We start from the raw sequence: 23541 nt of genomic DNA, 5'->3' as shown, positions 1-23541 counted from the left end.
CCAGAAAGAATTTTGCTAAGTGAAAGACAGCCAAGAGTCTCTGGTTGTGCTGAGATTTTTCTGATGGCTGAAACATACTTTTGTAAGAAAAATAAACAAAAACAGACAGGAAACCCCAACGTTTTTGCTGAATAAGCACTTCAAGAAAATGACTCATTTAAGTCAGGGACTACCAGCACCTCACACCCACCCACCCATTGAAGATAACAGATCCCACACCGAAAGATATATATCAAGCTTGAAACACTCATTTAATTCATTGTTTGCTTTCTACATGATTTGTGGTACTTTCTATAGAAGTGCCGGTACCATATTGCTGGTTTGCCAGTAACATATTGCTGGTCTGCATTTAAAAAGGAAGATAAACTGGTGCCAACATTGAGGTGATGGGTAAAATACTTTCATCATTGTTCTCTCTTCTAAACGGACTTATTTATTTTTTTCTTTTTAGAGAAAGAGCGTGCACATGCGTGGGACAGGGGCAACGGGAGAGAGAGATTCTTAAGCAGGCTCCACACTTCATGTCAGCACAGAGCCTGTCATGGGGCTCGATCCACAACCCTGAGATCACGACCTGAGCAAAATCAAGAGTCAGAATCTTGGGGTGCCTGGGTGTCTCAGGTTAAGCAACTGCCTTCCGCCCAGGTCATGATCCTGGAGTCCCGGAATACAGCCCCACACTGGGCTCTCTGCTCAGCAGGGAGTCTGCTTCTCCCGATGACCTTTCTCCACACATGCGCGCTCTCTCTCTCTCTCTCTCTCTCGCAAATAAATAAGTAAAATCTTAAAAAAAAAGAGAGAGAGAGAGACACTTAACCGACTAAGCCACTCTGGTGGCCCTCTTGTAAACTGCTTTAAACATTACAGAGAAAATAAGTTGTAACCTTCCAGGTTCTAGGCTGGAGAGGAAACAGGCAACATGACAACATGACTGAATTAAGCAACTCATTCAATAATAAATACTGATTGAACATCTTCTATATGCCAAGCAATATCTAGGCACAGGGAAGAAAACGAAACAAAACAGGTAAATTCTTCACTAATGTTTCATCATATGATACTTCTGATAGGACCATTGCTTTCAACTACCAAGGAAAATATTGAGTCTTCTGCTATGTTTCTGGAAAATTCTCTCTTGGTCCCAGCTTCCTTAAGTACAAAATAAGGGTGCTACGGGTTTCTTAAATTTGTTCAAGTGCTAAAACAAAACTCACAATGTTCTCTCACAAACAAGATAAAAAAAGTGATATGCTATATTATATTATTATGTTATAATATATTATATTACATATCAATAAAAGTGATATGCTATATTATAATAATATATTATAGTTTGTGCTAAATCAAATGCTATGTTATCTTATGCAACTAGTAAATGCCAAAATACAGAAATTCTACATAGCAAATTACCCAGTTTCTTCAACAAATAAGTGATATATTAAAGGTGGAGGAAGTGGAGAAAACTGCTTAAGACTAAAGGGACATATCACTCAAATGTGATATATGAGTTTTGTTTAGATCCTGGTTTGAACAATTATAAGAAGAAATTTTAAAAAAAAATTTTAAAAATTTATTTATTTGACAGAGAGATCCCAACTAAGCAGAGAGGTAGGCAGAGAGAGAGGAGGAAGCAGGCTCCCCGCCGAGCAGAGAACCTGATGGGGGGGCTCCATCCCACGACCCTGGAATCATGACCTGAGCTGAAGGCAGAAGCTTTAACCCACTGAGCCACCAAGGCAACCCAAGAAGATATTTCTTAAGATACTCAAAATCCAAATGCAGACTAGCTATTAGGTGATACTATAACTGAACTAATGTGAGTTTGTTCCTTGGTGAGTCACAGACAGGAATTACACCAGGTGAGTTGTCACACAAAGGAAACTTTATTTGCAGAAAATGAGGAGATCATGGGGAATAGCTTCCAAAGCCTGAAGCCCCGAACAAGGGAGAACTGGTTTCTTTTATTTAGGATTAGAATGAATATTTAGATAGGGGTGCCTTGTCACCACTAAAGACAGGCATAAGCCAGGGCATGTGTCTTAAGGAAACATGACTATAGGGATACCTGGGGGACTCAGTCAGTTAAGCATCTGCCTTCAGCTTGAGTCGTGATCCCAGAGTCCTGGGATCAACACCACATGGGGCTCCCTGCTCGGCGGGAAGCTTGATTTTCCCTCTCCCTGCCACTCCCCTGCATGTGCTCTCTCTCTGGGAAATAAATAAATAAAATCTTGAAGAAAAAAAAAAAAGGAAACATGCCCTTATATATCTTATGTTCTATAAATGAGGCTTGTGCTCCTTCTTGGATGGAAGTTTTAGTATTAGAATGAGGTAACGGTAATTGTTCATCACTCCACACATGGTCCAACTGTGTAGGTGCAAGCTGAGAGTTAAACTGAAACCAGTCTGGGTGATCTGGGCTGTACAGAATTGTTTGTCCAGGCAGTCCATACTGCTTGAGGGGTAGTTTCAGTTTATATCGTGGGATGTTACGCCCTTCAGTTCTTTTGCCTGACCTAAAAGATAAGCTTGAAAGAAGAAGTTAAGGAATAATGTGGGACAAAAGTCAGTAGGTAGAAGCAGGGGAGTAGTGAAGGTCAGATCTTAGGGTCTAGCTGGTAAAGTATTAGGGAATTATTACTAATTTTATTAAATAATTATATGGGAGTTAGCATTTTTTAAAAAAGAGAACATACTGATCTGTTAGAGATGTATAAGGAAGTACTTACAGGTGAAATTAGGTAATGTCTGGGATCTTCTTTGAAAGAGTCCAAGAAAAAAGGTAGGGGTGGAAGAGGAACAGATCAGTTTGGCAAAAAGTTAACACCTGCTCAAGCTGAAGCTGGGTATACGGAACTTTCACTGTATTATTCTTTCTTTTTATGTATAATTTTAAAAGTCCATTGTTAGTTTTAAAAAGTCAGATGCCAGTTAAAAGATCTGTATGCTGAAAACTATAGAGCATTGAAAGAAATTGAAGCACAAAGAAATAGAAAAACATTCCATGCTCATAGATTGGAAGAACAAATATTGTTAAATCTCTATACTACCCAAAGCAATCTACGCATTCAATGCAAACTTGATCAAAATAACACTAGCATTTCTCACAGAACTAGAACAAATAATCCTAAAATTTGTATGGAACTGGAAAAGATCCCAAAGAGCCAAAGTAATGTTGAAAAAGAAAAGCAAAGCAGGAGGCATCATAATCTTAGGCTTCAAGCTCTATTACAAAGCTGTAATCATTGATACAGTATGGTACTGACACAAAAACAGACACACAGATCAATGGAACAGAATACAGAACCCAGAAATGGACCCACACTATATGGTCAACTAATCTTCAATAATGGAGGAAAGAATATCGAATGAGGGGTAAAAAAAGCCTCTTCAACAAATGGTATTGGGAACACTGGACAGCGAAATGCAGAAAAATGAAACTGGACCACTTTCTTACCCCATACACAAAAATAAACTCAAAATGAATGAAAGACTTAAATGTAAGACAGGAAACCATAAAATCCTAGGGGAGAAAATAGGCAGCAACCTCTGTGACCTTGGCCACAGCGACTTCTTACTTGATACGTCTCTGGAGGCAAGGGAAAAAGCAAAAATGAACTATCAGGACCTCATCAAGATAAAAAGCTTCTGCACAGTGAAGAAAACAGTAAAGGAAACAATTAACAAAACTAAAAGGCAATCAACAGAATGGGAGAAGATATTTGCAAATGACCTAGTGGACAAAGGGAGTATCTAGAATCTATAAAGAATTAATCAAACTCTACATCTAAGAAATACATAGTCCAGTTAAGAAATGGGCAGAAGACATGAACAGACATTTCTCTAGAGAAGACATACAAACGACTAACAGACAGATTGAAAAAAAAAAAAAAAAAAAAGGAACATGACTCAACATCAGGGAAATACAAATCAAAACCATAATGAGATACTATCTCATACTGGCCAGAATGGCTTAAATTAACAACTCAGGAAACAACAGGTATTAGTGAGGATGCAGAGGAAGGGGAACCCTTTTGCACTGCTGGTGGGAATGCAAGCTGGTGCAGCCACTCTGGAAAACAGCATGGAGATTCCTCAAAAAGTTAAAAACAGAACTACCCTATGACACAGCAATCGTACTACTAGGTATTTATCCAAAGGATACAAAAATGCTCATCCAAAGGAGCACTTGCACACCAGTGTTTATAGCAGTGCTATCAACAACAGCCAAATTACGGAAAGAGCCCAACTATCCATTGGCTGATAAACGAATAAACAAAATATGGTATATACATACAATGGAATATTACTTGGCCATCAAAAAGAATGAAATCTTGTCATTTGCAGTGACAAGGATAGAACTAGAAGGTATTATGCTAAGGAAAATTGGTCAGTCAGAGAAGGACAAATATCCTATGACTTCACTCATATGTGGAATTTAAGAAATAAAACAGGTAAACGAACATGGGGGAAGGGAAGGAGAAATAAAGTAAGAAAAAACAGAGGGAGGGAAACCATTAGTCACTTTTAATTACAGAAAACAAAGGGAAGGTTTGTTGGTGGTGTCGTGGGTAGGAGGATGGGCTAAATTCATCATGGGCATTAAGGAAGGCACTTGTGATGAGCACTGCATGTTATAGGTAAGTGATTAATCACTAAATTTTACTCCTGAAACCAATACAACACTATATGTTAACTTACTTGAATTTAAACAAATAGATAAATAAATAAATAATCAGATGTCAAGTTTTCCTAGAATCTGGTATAAATGATTTAAGAAAGTAACATGCAAAAAAATGTAAAATTAAGAAAATTCAACTTTCTCTTTTAATGTGGGGAAAAGATAAGCTTATTAAATTTTAGAACAGAACATCTGTGTCTTTTCAAATTTCCATATAATGGTAGTAGAGCTTCTAATATCTACTGAAAGAGAATATAACAAAAAGCAAATATTAATTTAGTTATATCTTTAAATGAAACCACACCAGCACCAACTAACATACTATAACACATGCACATAATACTCTATGTGTAAAAAGTGTTCATATACTATTGGGCAAATATTTGCACTGGCAAATTTTCTGCAACAATGACCAGGTCACTCAATACTACCACCAAGTATAACAAATGTCAAAGATATCCTCTAGCAATAAGATTTCAAGTTACCAGTCTCAGTGGAGATACAAATAAATGAATAATTACCTTTCAATGTCAATCATTCATATTCACTTTCCACTGACTAATGAAAATTTTGGGGAATAAGCAAGTCTCAATTATGTGACTTTTGGACCATGTTTTAAAAACAGCATTAAGACAGTTAAAAACAAAAAACAAAAAACCAAAACCACAACCAAACAGTATGTTCCTACAGAGCAGAAGTCCTCAAAGTAGATTTTGCCCCCATCCTCCAACTTCAAGGTCTTAAGACATTTTTGGTTGTTATAACTGAGGAGGGGAGGAATGGTACTGGCAAAGAGTGGGCAGAGGTTAGGGATGCTTATGTAACATCGTACAATGCACAGGAGAAACCCCACTCTTTGTCAGCTCAAACTGTCAATAGTGCTGAAGTTGAAAAACCTTGTTTTAGAGCATAAGGAATCAGACTGAAAAATTTCACAAGAAATAAGTAGCCCAGCAGCTCTTTTCCTTAATTTTTATTCTGGGAATGATAGATTAAAAAGGCAAAAACCAAAATGGGAAATTAGCTATTTTTCCATGACTTGTAATCTAAACCTCAATAGGCATTCTAAGAGTGAAATGAGTTATCTTCAAAAATAACTGCATCCAGGGCGCCTGGGTGGCTCAGTGGGTTAAGCCGCTGCCTTCGGCTCAGGTCATGATCTCAGGGTCCTGGGATCGAGGCCCGCATCGGGCTCTCTGCTCAGCAGGGAGCCTGCTTCCTCCTCTCTGCCTGCCTCTCTGCCTGCTTTGTGATCTCTCTCTGTCAAATAAATAAATAAAATCTTTAAAAAAAAAAAAAAAAAAAATAACTGCATCCAAATTTATACATTAAAATTTTAACCAGGTGTGCCTGGGTGGCTCAGTGGGTTAAGCCGCTGCCTTCGGCTCAGGTTATGATCTCAGGGTCCTGGGATTGAGCCCTGCATCAGGCTTTCTGCTCAGCGGGGAGCCTGCTTCCCTGCCCTCTCTCTGCCTGCCTCTCTGCCTACTTGTGATCTCTCTGTCATATAAATAAATAAAACCTTAAAAAAAAAATTTTTTTTTTTAAACCAGCCATCAAAAGTGATTTCCTTTGGTTACAGGCACATCCCTGTCAGTGCTATAGGCTCACAACAAGCACCTTCATCAGGTTAAGGATCAGCCCACAGAACCATAGATGCTCTTTTCACACTACCTCTGTTGCACCATATGGACTCTCTCCTTCTCTTTCCCAGAACGAGTGGTTTGCAGAGCTGTGCCCTCTTAGAAAAGCACTTTGTGGTCTACACTAACTATTGGTCAAATTCTGATTCTGGTTTCTTACCAACTATCTGCTCTATCTTCTAGGTGCCATTGACTGAGTGCAAACAGCATTCCACTGGAAAAATCACTTAGCTAGAAAAGGGGAAACACATGGCAATCATCACTTGCTCGCTTATCTTTAATCAAATAGAGTACCTACTATACGTCTGGTACTAAATTACAGGAATTTTCTGTCATTAACTTCTCACTGGGAATAGTCAAGAAAAAGTTATAAACTTTTTTTTCTTAGCTATAAAAGGAAATTAAGTTCAACTGCCTAAACTTGCAGCTTTTCTTTTTTAGTGTTTTGCTATTTTTAAATAAAAATTCAAAAAACAAAAAAGATATAAAAAGTACCTTCATCCTACCCTTCACCTCTACTCCCTCTCCCAAAACATAACCAACATTCATTAGTTTGTGAATACCTGCTCTCCAAATTTGGTTAGTACCCATTTATGCTTGAAAGTGGCTGGCAAGGGAGGAGGCCAAGATGACTCCTACCTAGATTTCTGGTTTGGACAATTAGGTGATGCTATTTACTTAAATATAAAATAGCGGCAGAACAAAATTCTGAAGAGAGAGACTGTGATACACTCAAACATGAATAACTTAGACCTAAAACGTCTGGAGATCAGGAAATTGCCCTCGTTTGAATGCACAGATCTGAGCTTTTAGCGAATAGATATGGTGGCAAACCCACAGGGTAATGTACAGGTATAGAATCATAAAGAGATGATAAGATGAGCTAGAGATAATACAGAGAAGATAAGAGGGCCCTCAGAGAGGCCAATATTTTAAAAAAGCATATAGCCAAATCTGGAAAATAGTAAGAGTAAGAGTAAAGACAGTTAACATTTCTCGGGTTGCTTATATGGCAGGCCTTAAGGATGTTTTATAATACCTTATTTACTCCTAACAGCAAACTTCTAAAGACAAATTATTACTACTCCTCCAATTTTAGAAGGAAATTAGGGCATACGGAAATTAAATAACTTGTCTAAGATCACCCAGCAAGAATGTAAAGGTAGCTGATGTTGAGGCCAAAGCCTACACCCTTAATAACACAAAATTCTCGGGGAGCCTGGGTGGCTCAGTGGGTTAAGCCGCTGCCTTCGGCTCAGGTCATGATCTCAGGGTCCTGGGATCGAGTCCCGCATCGGGCTCTCTGCTCAGCAGGGAGCCTGCTTCCCCCTCTCTCTCTCTGCCTGCCTCTATGCCTACTTGTGATCTCTCTCTGTCAAATAAATAAATAAAATCTTAAAAAAAAAATAATAACACAAAATTCTCTTTGAAAAAAAAGGGTATTTAGAAGGAAGAACCAAGTCTTTTCTTGTTTGTCTCTTTTTTTTTTCCTTTTTAAAATTAAGCTCCGGGGCGCCTGGGTGGCTCGGTGGGTTGGGCCTCTGCCTATGGCTCAGATCATGGTCTCAGGGTCCTGGGATCAAGCCCCACATCGGGCTCTCTGCTCGGCAGTGAGCCTGCTTCCCTTCCTCTGTCTCTCTGCCTGCTTCTCTGCCTACTTGTGATCTCTGTCTAATAAATAAATAAAATCTTAAAAAAAAAAAATTAACCTCCATGCCCAGTGTGGGGCTTGAACTCATGACCCTGAAATCAAGAGTTGCATGCTCTACCAACTGAGCCAGCCAGGTGCCCCTTATTGTTTTAAAATACTTGTTTTAGGGGCGCCTGGGTGGCTCAGTGGGTTAAGCCGCTGCCTTCCGCTCAGGTCATGATCTCAGGGTCTTGGGATCGAGCCCCCCATCGGGCTCTCTGCTCAGCAGGGATCCTGCTTCCCCCCCCCCCTCTGCCTGCCTCTATGCCTGCTTGTCATCTCTCTCTCTGTCAAATAAATAAATAAAATCTTTAAAAAAAAAATACTTGTTTTAATATTCAAGTATGGAAAGCCAAAAGATCATGAAATGACTGCCATACCAGATTTTATATTCTATAAAGTTCAAAATGCTGGTCCTGCATGGTATAATTATTAATTCAGTCATATTTTTTTCCCTCTCTTCAGGTTGTCCTCATCTCAAATTATTCCCCTTTCACTGGTGGACTTCGGTTTCATAGAACTATGGTCACTTGAATCTGGAAACACATATGTGGATTTCCCCCCCCCTTCTGTGAATATATCTTGGAGAGTGGCAACTCCAAATCGTCATAGAATTGTTCTTATGATCTCCGGGCTCCATGATTTTTCTGTTTACTCATCCTTAAGAGAGTTCTGTCTTTATTAGCCAAGGGTTAATAAAGTAACAATTGGGAATAATTCAGGCAGAAACCAAAGGAAAAATTTCAAGTATAAAGGCAAAGAAAAATAATCAACAGGTAACAGGGTACCAATTTACAAATCCAGTCACGAAGGGTGACAGAGTCGATATGATCAAGATCACACAAACACAATTAAGCAAGTATTCCAGCGCTGCAGTTTTCCACAGGCTTTGGGGTCCATAAGTAGTGGGAGTCTGGAAATTGTCCTTGACCTGCTCTATCAGCCCATTTCTTAGGTTACAGCAGTGTTTACCTCTGGTCTGGAGATGTCAGTACTAAGTGGCTAATTCTGTTTGATAATACTGAGATGCACTTTTTTCTCACAAGAGAATGGTCAGCATCAGTTCACATCTGTTTGGTTGATTCTCTCTCTACTAATTTCTCCCCAAACAGCAACAACAACGCAGCACCATTTACTGAGTATCTATATTGTGCCAGGCACATTTCTAAGCATTTGTATGTTACTAACTCATTTCGTCTTTGTAATAACTTTATGAGGCAGAGCTCATTTAAGATAAGAGGAAAATAAGACATATAGAGACCAAGTAACTTGGCCAAGGTCACAGAAAGAGTAAATGATAGAGCCAGGATTTGAAAATACAAGTCACCAATAGAGCCAAAGCTGTAATTTATTCACTATAAACAATGTAGAATTAATTCATTAACTCAGTTGAATATAGTACTTTGCATAGTTTTTTTTTTTTTTGGACCAGAAACTGGACTTGTTAATTTTAAAATTATCTAACAGATGAAGTTAGAAAATTCAATACATCATAACTCTCCTGGTAATATTTATTTTCAATCTCTCCTCTTCAGATGAGCTATAATTCATATGTATTTACCTCAGATTACACAACCTTAATACTGGCTGCAAAGAATTTTGGACTATAAAAACAATACTATTTGATTCTTACAAATTACTTTCAAGTCCAGCTCACTAGGTTTTTTTGTTGTTGTTTAAGGATTTTATTTATTTATTTGACAGACAGAGATCACAAGTAGGCAGAGAGACAGAAGGAAGCAGGCTCCCCGCCGAGCGAAGAACCTGATATGGGGGCTCGATCCCAGAACTCTGGGAGTCATGAACTGAGCCGAAGGCAGCGGCTTTAACCCACTGAGCCATCCAGGTGCCCCAGCTCACTGGGTTTTTAAAACAACTCTTATGAGGCACCTGGGTGGCTCAGTGGGTTAAGCCTCTGCCTTCGGCTCAGGTCATGATCTCAGGGTCCTGGGATCAAGCCCTGCATCAGGCTCTCTGCTCGGAAGGGGGCCTGCTTCCCTCTCTCTCTCTGTTTGTCTCTCTGCCTACTTGTAATCTCCCTCTCTCTGTCAAATAAATAAACAAATAAATAAAATCTTAAAAAAAAAAACCTCTCTTACGACACTAGAAAGAAAATATGGTCAACATATGGCAATACTGATTCCTTTAATTTACACTAAGACTGTATAATCCAATAAAAAAATAGTAAAAACTGAAAATATGGGCAAAGGATAGAAAAAGGCAGTTCAAAGAAAAAAAAATACAAATGGAATAATACAAACAAAAACATATTAGACTTTATCCTTGATAGAAGAAGTACAAATTCAAACAAATATATAATTTTAATCTGGTAGTTGGCAACAGTTAAATTTGATCATGTTTAGTGTTGGCAAGGGTATGAGGAAAAAGATACTTCGTACACTATAAGTGGGAGTATATCTATAAAAATATAAATATATCCATTGACTGAGCAATTCTACTAGCTATCTATTTTATGGATATAATTATAAAAGAATGCTTAAATGTACATATAAGAATACTGACTACTATAGCCATTGAAGAACCCCACTTACATTATTAAAAAGTCAAAGGATACATTCCTATGGTATTATGCATATATTTGCATATATATATATGAATAAATCACACTCTAAATGATCTGGAAAAGAACTGGTTACAGTGATCAGTGATTACTTCTGGGAAGATAAGAGGAACAGGGGAAGAAAAGGAGGATTAAGGGTCAGCTAATGCTTTCCCTGTATTATTTGACTTTTTTATAATAAGAATATATTCATGTGTCATTTGTGTGGAAAAGGTGCCCAGCATAAGGCCTGATTTAAAAGGTTTTGAACTGTTAGTTTAGCAAATGACTAGAATGATCCTGTGTTCTTTCCTATATCAAAAGTTGATCTAGTCAACTATTACACAATAGTTGATCAATAGTTGATCTAGTCAACTATTACACAGTTTCATTACTTAAAATATCAGTACTACATCAAAGCCATACCTAATAGTATGACGTCAGTACAGACGTCATCTGATCTCTGCAACTCTATATTAAACACAAGAAGCAATAGGAAAAGGCAGTTAGCTACTAATAGAAGGCGGTAGGAGGCAGGAGGCACTGGCACAAAGACATGAAATTGTATAATGGAAAAGTGACTTAGTTAATGAACACCTCAACTTATAATAAACCTGTACTTACCTAGAAGCCTTTGTTTCCATTCCCTTGTTAAAAGAATTCATCAAATTACTTATGGGTAACTTTTCTTTAAAATTTGTATCCATTTTTTATTTCTTCAGAAGAGAAAGTACTATAATGTTAAATATTTTTATAAGTTTCTGCCATGTCAAAGGAATCTCTAAAAGATCTTTTATTCAAAACAAAATCTTTAAGGAAAAGATGTCTGTAATTAAGGGCATTTGATGGAGAATATTAGCCTGGAAATGATTATTAGCAATTAAAAATATTTTGATTCTTTTATCTTTGAATATAATTTAAAGCTATAGGTCTAAATGTAATTATCACATATAGAACAGCAATTTCCTGGGAAAATCTAATGAAAAAGGAGGAATTCCTGTAGTTAATTGCTGATTCCCTTATTTCTTCCAGGCTAACTGCAGAATACCACAAAATAAGCTGATGAGGAAGACTGTCATTACCAAGTTACACAAGATAGCTATTTTTTCTATTTTTAATGAAGAGCTAAAACTGTCATAATTAACAAACCCTACAAAATAAATTTCCCCATTACTATTAATTATATTGCCAATATACTGAATTTCTACAGACTTCTCACTTATCTTTAAATCAGTATGCAATCAGAAAGTATAATTTGAAAATAACAACTCACTGCCTCCCCCACTCCCAATCTTAAACCTTGGACAGATAATATCATAAAAAAGTACCTTGCAAGATTGACTATGAAATAACAGGGAATACTTTTGGAGTTGACACATTTCAACATAACTTCTAAGTTACTACACCCAAAGCCTTGAATCCAAGCATTAATTTAATTGTTCCTCAATACGAACAAAGCAAAATCTAATCACAGAAATCAAGAAGATTAAGTAAGCAAAAAGCATCCATAAAAATTGGTCCTATGTATTAAATAAACTACTACTCACGGGCAGCATAGTTTAATTTCTCCAGTTGACCTAGATGAAAAATTTATTGACTTCTGCCCATATTCTTTTGATCCATACACTTCTTTCTTTGATGGTTCCCACTTGTTTCTCCAGAAGAGCTACACTACAAAATGGCCACTGAACTGGAGGGTGTGTCTTCATCATTACTAAGCATTTTCCTATCAGAAGCAGCTCTTTGAAAAAACCTCAACATAATTTCTTCATTGCCACTCAGTATTACTCAGTGACTTCAGAAGTAATAGAAAAAATAGGGTTTTTTAAATGCCTTTAAAAGATATTACTTAAAACTTGTCTTTAAAATATTTTTACACTAGCTGCAGGTAAAACATATACTCATAAATTTTCCCGGCTGCAGGCTTCTAAAATTTTCCAATCAAAATGCATCCAATTCAATTAATCTTACATGAAATGTTATACACAACAAAAAGTTTTAAAAAGGGTAACTACATTTTTTTTCTACACAAAAGCACAAGTGTACTTCAGAACAATAGTATCTAGTCCAAGACAAATATAACCATAAAAAGAAAGCTGAAGAGATGCAAAGGGAGAAAATTGACTTCCACAGCTCACATGATCAACTGAATATAAAAAGTCACAGTAACTTGGTCTTAACTAAGAGAAAGGAAGACAGCAATGGTTGGTTGAGTGCTCTCTAGTTCTGACACTACCCTTATATCATCCAATATCTGGTTAATCAATTGTCATATAATGGGCCACTTACTGAATGCTGGGAAGAAGTAAAGGGAGGAAGCAAAACTCATTTTTAACTACTTCAGAAAAAAAAAATAATTAGAACCAGGTCAAACACTGGCAATATGTTGTTGTGAGAAGAGCATGCAACAGACATTAACATGAGGTCTGGAAATTACTAGATCATGTCCAACCTTATTTTCCTTTCTCCTCATCCCAAATGATAATAATAAAAAGAGTAGAGAAAGATTTTGTGGTTCTTTTAAGAGATAAAGGAGAGATTTTACTTCAAAATGATGCATTCTGTCCTTTCATCAGAAGGGGAGAATCTGTAAGGTAAAGTAAAAAAAAAAAAAAAAAAAAAAAGGACAGGACACTTTAATAACAAAGGTTAAAGAGATATGAGATTAAATGGTATGGATTAATCAGCAGAATCCCAACTTTGGGAATTTAGGCAACAATGGTACAGACCCAGGAAAACTAAAATTAAGTAAGGGTTTCTGATCTAAAAAGGGACTGGAAATGGGCAGAATTTTTTTCCTGTATTTCTTAATTAATGAAAGACTATAAAGGCTCTCATTTATTCAACTTACAAGATTTGAGAAAAATTTAATACTGAAGCATGATCTGGTTAACCCCTTTATAATAAATAGGACAAATTTTAGAAAAAAATCAAATGATTCATTCAAGAGATCCTTGCTAATTAATGTCATTCTCCTGACTACTAGTATAGTCCTCTTTCCCCAACGCTTTTAAAAAATGAAAGCCTTTGGGGCACCTGGCTGGCTCAGTTGGAAGAATATACAACTCTTGATCTCGGGTTGTGAGTTCAAGCCCTACATGAGGTATAGAGATTAAATTCAAAACTTAAAAAAAAAGGAAAGCCCTTAAGACAATCATAAAAATAACTTAAGCACTGTATATCATAACTTGAGATAAAGAAGGTTGCATAAATGCAACACATATAAGTAAAAAAGAGAGAGACCTTAGTACCTTTTGGAATGTTTATATATTTTTAAAAAATGTTAAAGTCTTTTTCTTTTTGCCCCAAATCTTTTTGTTTCATTGGTTTTATTTTATTTTTTATATTTTTCATTTTTTTAAAGATTTTATTCATTTATTTGATAGACAGATCACAAATAGGTGGAGAAGCAGAGAGAGAGAGAGAGAGAGGAAGCAGGCTCCCCACTGAGCAGAGAGCCCAACATGGGACTCCATCCCAGGACTCTGGGATCATAACCTGAGCCAAAGGCAGGGGCTTTAACCATTGAACCACCCAGGTGCCCCTTATTTTATTTTTTTAAATGTTAAAATCCTTATTAGAGCTCTGAGGCTATGTGAAGAAGCCAAAAGGGAAGAAACAACATGACCCATACAGAAAAAAATCAAAGACTTATTCCCCAAGAATAATTTTTATAATTCCTGTTAAATATACTTACTATTGTACATCTGGTAATAACCTAGCTTTGGCCTTACTGGTTAATCTTCTATGTCAATAGGGTTCTAATTTAATAACTCCATTAATAAGTATTCTTTCTACTACAGATAAAAGCATGAATTTTGCTATGACTCCAATCTATTCAGTAACATAGTATTTTATATAATGCAACTGTGGAGAACTTTATGTACTACAGAAAACTGAAGATACATTTTAAGTGAAAATAAAATGATATATTACCTTAAATTTTATAATTATTCCAGAAAGCAACTCCATTATCAAAATAGCAAATACTGTCAAAATATATATTCACAGAAAAAAAAAAACCAATTTACTTCCACTAGGTCAAATCAATAATGCAAGGAGAAAAGAATCCACAAATGATACTTACAAAAAATGCCTTAACTTTTTTAGAGATGTATAACAACCTCTAAAAATATAAGGCATACTGGAATTAAAATTTTAAAAAATAAAAAATAAAACAATAAAAATAATATAAAAATAGGAGAACCTCTCAAGAGAGGATTTTTTTTTTTTTTTTTTTTTTTTTTTTTTTTTTTTGGTAAAGAGAGAGAAAGAGAGAGAGAGCAAACACAAGTGAAGGGCAGGGAGAAAACCCCAAGCAGGTTCCAGGCTCAGCATAGAGCCCAAAGCAGGGCCCAATCCCACAACTCTGAGATCATAACCTGAACAGAAATCAAGAGCTGGACGCTCAACCAAGCTACCTGCGGGAGCCCTGAGTGAGAGAGGATTTTTAAAATTTACTTTTAAATGTGCAAGACTGTGTGAGAGCCATCTCACATTTATCTGGTTGATTTAGTGTGGGGATTGGGATAGGGGAGCTAAACCTGAACATAGTCCCAACAAAGAGTTAACATTTAATACTTTACTAAGAAGTATGAAGGAGGGAAAGAGATCCATATAAGAGGCGCAAAATTTAGCTTTCGAGTCATTAACAAAGGAAAAGAGAATGAATCTCAACAACCACCAGAAAGAGTTCAACTACAGGGAGCAAGGTTACTACCGAAAGGAATGTGAACGAATAAAGGGTACCTTCAGGCCAACTCTGTAGCCCTATAGGGAATTACAATGGTTTAGAGGCACTACAAATAATGCAAAGAGGTAGAAATATTTGTCCTTCAGATAAAAAGTTATTTTCAGGTACTCTTCCCTCTGGGAATGGAAGGATTCAAAATAGGATGAATGACTCAAAGTTTCTGCAATTAATTTATAATGAAAAGATATGAAAGCTACAAAGGGGCAACATCAGAACTTTTAAATACCTGCCTAAGGTCAATAGAGATTTCCTACTCTCAAAACATCTTAAAGGTAACATTATGGAATAAAATGATGATACTGATATTTCAGTATTTATTTGTTTAGTACCCATGTTAGATATGCTGTTCATAATTTTCTAACTTTGTTCAGCCTGCAAGGTCCAAGTCTGAGGTTACACTGTCCTTTTCACTGGAGCCTCCTGGGGTAGTTGGGCTCCAAGATAATTAAATTAACTTTGAACATATATATATGGAATCTAGCACTGATAAAATGAAGGCAGTCAGATTCTCAGGCAAGGACTGGGACCCAGACCTGGGAATCTCACTCTTCCTTTCCTTTCTTAATTCCTCTACAACACCATCTTTCAGTGTACCCCTAGCTCACCCAGACTATCACAACTCAAATGTGACCTCTGGGCCAAAATTATAAGAAAAAATAGTAGGTTGATTAATACTCCAGGAAACTGGTATTAAGTTGATATCAAATCAAAACACTTAAAAAAGAGTTTTAAGCAGGAAAAGAATGTATTTGGAATATTTTGTAAAATTATGGTTGACTTAAAATGTTAAATTTTAATGTTAAGGTAGCATATGACATTTTGAGTAAGTCTTAAGACATAAATGAGTCTGATTTCTGACTCTGAAAGTCATTTTAATAACAGTATTAAAACAAATACACCAAATATATCCAGTAAAATTTTCTTAGGGAAACAGACGTTAGGTCCTATGATGGTTGTGATAAACTGAGTTTGTTCAACCTCCATTTTATCTTCCTTCTTTATAGTGTGCCTCTTATGTTAAAGAGACAGGAAAGCTAAAGGTAAGATTTCCCAAATTATTTTGCAGTTCGAGTGCTAGATATAAACTGGGCTTTTTCTTTTTCTCTTCCTTCCTTCATTTTTTTCCTTTCTTATCTCCTCCTTCCCTCCCTTCCTCCCAGTATGTGTTACCGGCTTTCTGGTCATGCAGAGGCAATTATAGTAGAGACAGTGGATAGATTCTGAGTTACAGTCCCACTGCACCAGCTTTGTGGGTTACTGAGAGGCAGCTGTGGTGATGGTCTCCTGATTCTTACGTTGTTGCTTATGATTGTGATCATGTGTTCTCAGATTCAGCTTGATAGACACTGGGTTCCTCATCTTCCACTATCCTCCCAGGCTGATGTCCCAACATCCCCTGGCCTGTCTTCACCAAGAATCTTATTAGGTCAGCTTAACCAAAACCCCTCAAACCCCAGGGTCTCCTCTTAGAAACGAAGTTCCCACTTGCCGGTGCTATAATTACAACTGAGCCTGGTTCTACACAAAGATCTCTTTTCTCCTATTTTGATGGTTGGGATTAAAACCTGTTTTTATTGCTTAAATACTATCTAGCTCTGGTTTTTAATAGTATCTCCCATATATACATGAGGTATACATGTTAACAAACTTGTTTTTTTTCTTGTTAATGTATCTTTTAGTACCAAGGGTCTTAGTCAAGAACTCACAAGGGCAGAAGGAAATTATTTTTGTTCCCTGCATTCCCTGTTCGTAAAATCATTTCTAGAACACAGAGATGAGAAACTGACTCATTTAAAGGTGAGCAGTAAAAGAATTCATGGATTAAAAGATTCAGTATTGTAAAGACCAGGTGAGTCTCTCTAAATCAAGCTATAGATTCAAAGCAATCCCAGTCAGAATCTCAGTAGGTTGTTTTTCAACTGAAACTGACAGGCTGTTTCTAAAATTTATTTGGAAATGCAAAGGACCAAAAATAGACAAAGCAACCCCGAAGGAAAATAAAGCTGAAAGGTTTTTCCTATCAGACACTAAAACCCATTATAAAAAGTTATAGTGATTAAATTAATGTGTTATGGCACAAGAATGGTCAAACTGATCAATGGAAAAGAGAGTATCCAGAAATAAAGCCACACATTCAAGGTATCCTGATCTATTACAAAAGCAACACAGTAGGTAGTTCAGTGGGAGAAAGAATCACCTGCTGAGTAAATACGAGTTAATGGGACATCCATTCAGGGAAAAAAAAATAATGTTGATCTTTATTTGATCTTCACTTGATCTTTACTTGACCATATAAAAATCAGTTCAGATGGATGACAGATCTAAAGGCAAAAGGTAAAATGAAGCTTTTAAAAAAAGTATCTGTCTAACCTTAAAGTAGGCAAATATTTCTTTAAAACCACTAACCACAAAAAGAAAAAGGTTTAATTGGATTATAAGAGTTAAGAGCTTCTGTTCATTAGAAGACACTATTAAGGGGTGCCTGGGTGGCTCAGTGGGTTAAAGGCTCTGCCTTCGGCTGGGGTCATGATCTCAGGGTCCTAGGATCAAGCCCTGCATCTGGCTCTCTGCTCAGCAGGGAGCCTGCTTCCCTTTCTCTCTCTCTGTGGGTCTCTGTCGACTTGTGATCTCTGTCAAATAAAATCTTAAAAAAAAAAAAAAAAAGACACTATTAAGAGAGTGCCACATATATTCTGAGATATTTGAGGTATATATATCCAGACTGGTATCCAATATATGTAAAGAACTCCTTCAAATAAGTACAAGAGATAGCAGAACTGAAAAATATGCAAAAAACATATACTAGCTTTACAAAAGTGGATTTTACAATGGATGGGTTCATAAGCATATAAAAAGACTCTCTTTTCTTTATCAGGAAAATGCAAATTAAAGGCAAGAGGACAGACCAGAAGGCTAACAAGAAAGACTAATATTAGCAAGTGGTGGTAAGGATGTAGTAGAACCAGACCTCTTATATACTGCTGGTAGAGGAGTATAAACTGGTACAGCTGGGTTGGAATAGTATTTGACAAAATCTACAAAAGGTGAATATGTGCATCTCCTATGACTCAGTAATTTTACTTCTAAGTATATACTCAACAGAAACACGTTCAACAAAACGTATATTCTAAGCGGCACTATTCATAATAGTCCCAAATGGGAAACTACCCAAACCATGAACTGTAGGACAGACTGAAAAGTTGTCATACATTCACAGGGAATACTATGGAGAAATAAAAAATGCTCGCATGACAATACAGATGAACCTAACAAAACCAGAGAGCAAAAAAAGTCAGCCAAAAAAAGCATATACAAATGCAATTGCACAGTGGAGGCAAAACTAAGGTAGTTATTACAAGTCCGAATAATGGTTTCTCTGAGGTGGGCAGGACTGACAAAGGAAATAAGAGGTAAGTAACTTCTGGTGGGCTCGGTGATGTTGTTTCTTGATTTGGCTATTGATTACATGGGTGTATTCAACATGTTAAAATTTGTCAATCTGCACATTTATGATTTGTATACTTTTCTTATGAATATTATCCCTCAATAAAGATAATATGATAAAAAGCAAATAAACAGCAAATTGGAAATGATTTTCTACAAGTGTAATAAGGTTAAGTAACACATGAAGAACTCATGCAAATCAATTTTTTTTGTTTTTGCAAATCAATAAAGAAATATTTTATTTATTTGTTTGAGAGAAAGAGAGAGATAGAGCAAGTGAGCAAACGAGCAGGGGGAAGAAACGAGAACCTGAAGCAGACTCTGCACTGAGCTGGAAATGGGGCTCGACCCATAACTGCGAGATCATGATCCCAGCTAAAACCAAGAGTCAGATGCTTAACTGATTGAGCCATCCACGTGCCCCTACAAATTAATTTTTAAGAAGCTGGCATCAAGGGGTGCCTGGATGGTTCAGTTGCTTAAGTCTTGGGACTCTTGATCTGGGGTCAGGTCATGATCTCAGCGTGGCAGATTGAGCTCTCTTGGCTTCAGGCTTCAGGTCTGCACTGGCAGTGGAGCTTGCCTAAGTAAGATTCTCTGTCTCTCCCTCTGCATCGCGCCCCCAACCTCACCAAAGAAAAAAATTAAAAAAAAAAAAAAAAAAAAAAGAAGCTAGCATCTAAGAGGAAAATGAACAAAATACACAAAAAGAACATGCAAAGAAAGAAAAAAAAAATGGTTCCAATAAATCCATAAAATATGAATTAGAACAATGGAATGATATTTTTCCCTGCCAAATTAGCAAAGATTAAAAGAAATTAAAAAAGCAATTGCTGAGGATTTGGTGAAATTGATATTCTTATTCCTAATGGAAATGTAAGATAGTATAACCTTTTTGTATGAGTCTTTAAAAATTGTCATATCCTTTTGACCCACTAGTTTCATGTCTAGAAATTATTCTAAGGAAAAATCAGAGCTGCAGTTAAAGATGGAATCATATCAGTGTTATTACAACGGTGTTTTGAAACAATTTAACTGTCCATAATGGAAAAACTGTTATATTAAAATACACACACATGCTGGAATATTATGTTATCAATAATGTTTTCAAAGAGTAATGAATAAAGACTCATGAAAATTTTAAATGAAAAATACATACAAAATTCTACATGCTATGATACCTTTTGCTTTAAAAAATGTCACACGCTAAACATACACTTGCTTTAAAAAAAGTCTGTAAGAACACAATATTATAATGTTAATGGCAGCCATCATTGATTGGTAGGATAAAGGATGATTTTAATTTAATGGTTTATTTTCTACAATGAAATGTGTTTTTTTGAACATTACTATTATATTCAGAAATCTAAGAAAAAATAGGGTAAAAACAAAACAAAACAAAAAAAACATCCGCCTGGCTTTCTTTACCCTAGAAATCTGAGCAACCTAGATTTTTGTCTCCTTCAGCTCCCACCTTCAATATGTAACAGTTTCCTTGATTTTACCTGTAATTCTAAGAATTACCTGTCCAAGCCATCATTCCATTATTTCTTCTCTCATTTCCAAAATTCAGATACTTGTCTTCCCAAATGAGCTCCTCGAATCCAGACTCTTCGTTTTGGTAAAACGACCTCATCTTCCACTACTTCTACATTCTAGCCACATCAAACCACTTTATATAGCGACCCTCCACGCTCATGCCTCTGAAAAAATCCACGCCAGGTACCTTCACACCTCCTAACCTTGGCATGCTCAGTTCTCTCTCCCGGGAATGCATTTTCTCCATTCGTTCTAATCCGATTCATAGTTACCATGTACCTCCGATATCCTTTTCTGGGTGTAGCTTCTCTGAGACCACACCAACAGAGTGCCGTTTCCACATCAATCCTCCAGTAACAGTTAATACATATTTCGACATTTATCATTCTGCACTCTTTAATAGCTAGCTTTCCCAGTGTATGGAATAAGCCATTTCTTTTTAAAAATTCCTTAAAATCTGGTTGGATGAGTGAACATAGAGCATACATATATGCAATATATCTACACTGCGTGTGAGCTTCACCTGTATCGGATAGATAAACGGCAATAAAACACTCGCCTGCCTTTTTTTTTTTTTCTTCCTCCCATTCAAGATGGCAGAGAACGTCTTAAAATAGTCCCACACAAAAGCACTCACACCCAGAGCCTCGAGTCAGAGGAACTGGCTACACCTAGCGCCAACAGCAAAGGACAAAAGAATTGAACCTAGATGTTGAGATGGCTCGGTCCTAATCACTCTCAGTAGGTCCCCATACAGATTTTCCAACGTGTTAGAAAACTGGCACCTGCTGCCTTCATTAACGAGGACCACGCCTCGATCGGGAACAGTGACCTGAGCCACTTCTGGATACTGACCCAAAAAATCGAGGATGAAAAAGGGGGAGGCTAAGCAGTACTGAGGAGTATCCAAAATGCACGATTGGGCCCCGCCCCACCCGGGCGCAGAAGCCCCGCGGCGTATCCATCTCCCGGGAAGGAACAGGCAGGGCTCCGGACCACCGGCCTAGCAACCGGGGCCCCAGCTGAGAATTCTGGGCGGGCCTGAGGCGGAGATTGCCACGGCGAGGGTGCCCGGGGCTACACCTGTCAGGAGGCGACCAACTCTAGGCCCCGAAATCGCCGAGATTCGGTGACCCAGGCTGGTAAGAGCGTCGCCGGATCCCTTCTCCCGGGATCGGCCCTTCGCCTTCCCCCTTGACCTTCTTAAACAAAGGCAATCCACACCCACCGCCATTTTCCCCTTACCTCAAAAACCACCTCTTCGTCAAACTCTGGTGTCATCCTTCTCCGCCATGCCACCCGCCTCAGCACGATGGGAAATGAAGGCGGGAGAACAGGCAGCACCCCGGCTTCTGCTACAGAACGGTCCCTTCTGTTCAGAAAACTACAATTCCCAGAATGCTCGCAGCTCACGCCCCCTTTTCAGGACCACTTATTGGAACAGAGCATGAGCGTGTGGGCGGGAGGGGCGGGAGCGGGCGGAAGCTCGAGCCCGCTGATTGGAGGAGCCTGGAGCTTTTGTCCGCCTTTTACGGCCGCGACTAGCAGGGGGCGCCTGAAACACTGATTTTTTATTTTTTATTTTTTTTGGAGCTGGAGAGGAGCACGCGCCGGCGGAGCCGCGGTGAGCCTTGCTCGTGCCCGCGCCTGGCCGTCCTCTCAGAGCTCGGCTGGGTGGCGCTCGTGCCCGCCCGCCGCCTGCGGCTCGCGCCCGGGAGCGCCGCCGGGTCCCTGAAGCCGGTCGCGTCCTTTGTGCGGCGCTCGGGTTGCGCCGCTGGGCAGCGGGACGGAATGCGGGCGCTGCGGAGTCTCTGCTCTTCTGCTCAAACTCTCGAAACAATGGAGTGTAAGAGGAGCATGGACTGAGGGGGGCGAGCGGGGAAGCGAGCTGCACGGGGAATCATGACTTCTGCCGCGGGTAAGTGACGGCGCTCGCGCTGCCGCTGGAAAGTTTGGAGGGAGCGCTGCTAGTCTTGGGCTCTGGAGCAACTTTCTCCTCACGGGTGCGTTAACGGTGTTCCCCCTACCTTTCCCGAGGGCTGAGCAAATGGGGGAGCGGACGGCTTGTGCCTCCGGATTTTCTCGTCCCTTCCTGCGGAGAGGGGCTGGTTGGAAATGGGGTGTCTCTTGGGACCTCCCTTTAAGCGGACACCCGTGTTGGGAGCTCTTTGCGCCAGGTGAATCACGGAATGTGACGAGGGAGACATTTGCTCGTCCCTCCTAAAGTCTGGGGGACTTCGCATTTGCGTGTGGAAGTAGTTTAGGTTCCCATGTTAAGAAATCAGTTCTTCTAGGAAAGGCAGTGTTCCCGGACGGCTGAACTCAGCCACTGTGCTGAGTCGCTGTGAACCTAGTCTCTGCTGGAAACCCTGACCTTTACTGGCCGGAGAACTTTAGACAGTGTGACTCCAGCCCTGGTGGTTTTTCCTCTGTTATCTGAAAAGCAGGGGCGTAGAATTGTCTGTCGATGGCAGTTTTTTTGCTCCTCTTCACCCAGTTTTTATGGATTTTTTTTTTCTCTTTCTACCTGGTTAGTATAAACGAACCCTTATTTTCTGTCTGCCTTCCAGAGTCCTTTCTCTGCCTCCAAATGACAAAGCCTGTAATTTACCTTTGTGTGGAGTTTGAGCAATTCTCGACGTTGTATTTCTAAACAATCTTAAGAAACAGTTCTTATTTTCTGAAAATAATTAGTAAAGTCATTGCAAATAACTATTAAAATCACTTTATAAGACCATAGGTTAATTTTTTAAACCAGAACTTAGTAATATATGGAGTATTGTGGGTTTTTTTCTATGTGTTTTTTGGCCATGTTCAAAGAAAAACACGTTTCACTAGAAATTTTATAGAAAAACGATGTAAGGCTTCCCCTCAAACTTGCTTCTAGAATCAGCACTTAAGCACAATTAAACTTTCTTTGCTTTTCTTCGCATTTGTTTTAAATTCCTGCAACTTGAAGCTGTCAAACAGCACTCTAAATGTTCTGATTTGTATTATTTCTAAAACAGATATATTGGAGCGTTGCGTCGCTCGATGTAATCCGATTACAACTAACAAGGCGAGAAGTTAGCCAACAGCAATAAGAAAGCAAGGAATGAAGTATATCGGAAGATGTTGTGCATGTTTCCTTTTTAATGTTACATGTATGTAGAGGAGATATGTTACCATATACTATGGAAGTTAAACTCTCTTTTCCTTACTAAGGGAAGACTTTCTACTTACTTGAGGTGA

At 38.2% G+C, this 23541-nt stretch overlaps 2 protein-coding genes across 8 annotated transcripts in view; one reads left to right on the top strand and one right to left on the bottom strand.

The window, feature by feature from the left end:
- Positions 1–21717, bottom strand: part of VEZT (vezatin, adherens junctions transmembrane protein) — a 74261-nt gene extending 52544 nt beyond the window's left edge. For 4 of the 5 annotated variants that reach the window (XM_059186547.1, XM_059186549.1, XM_059186550.1 and 1 more), the window contains exon 1: positions 21556–21717. In XM_059186547.1, the coding sequence (XP_059042530.1) occupies positions 21556–21591 (36 nt within the window). In that variant the 5' untranslated portion in view covers positions 21592–21717. The remainder of the gene's footprint in view (positions 1–21555) is intronic. The other variant, XM_059186548.1, reaches the window with a different exon arrangement.
- A 207-nt stretch (positions 21718–21924) lies between these two features.
- The window catches only part of FGD6 (FYVE, RhoGEF and PH domain containing 6), a 122069-nt gene continuing 120452 nt past the window's right edge, over positions 21925–23541 (top strand). For 2 of the 3 annotated variants that reach the window (XM_059186541.1, XM_059186540.1), the window contains exon 1: positions 21927–22228. In XM_059186541.1, coding sequence (XP_059042524.1) covers positions 22213–22228 — 16 coding nt within the window. In that variant the 5' untranslated portion in view covers positions 21927–22212. Of the gene's footprint in view, positions 22229–23541 lie in introns of all 3 variants that reach the window. The other variant, XM_059186542.1, reaches the window with a different exon arrangement.

The sequence above is a fragment of the Mustela lutreola genome, chromosome 8 (genome assembly GCF_030435805.1).
Source record: "Mustela lutreola isolate mMusLut2 chromosome 8, mMusLut2.pri, whole genome shotgun sequence".
Lineage (NCBI taxonomy): Eukaryota > Metazoa > Chordata > Mammalia > Carnivora > Mustelidae > Mustela > Mustela lutreola.
Note: the sequence above shows the minus strand (reverse complement) of the source record. Positions and strands in the feature narration are given on the sequence as shown.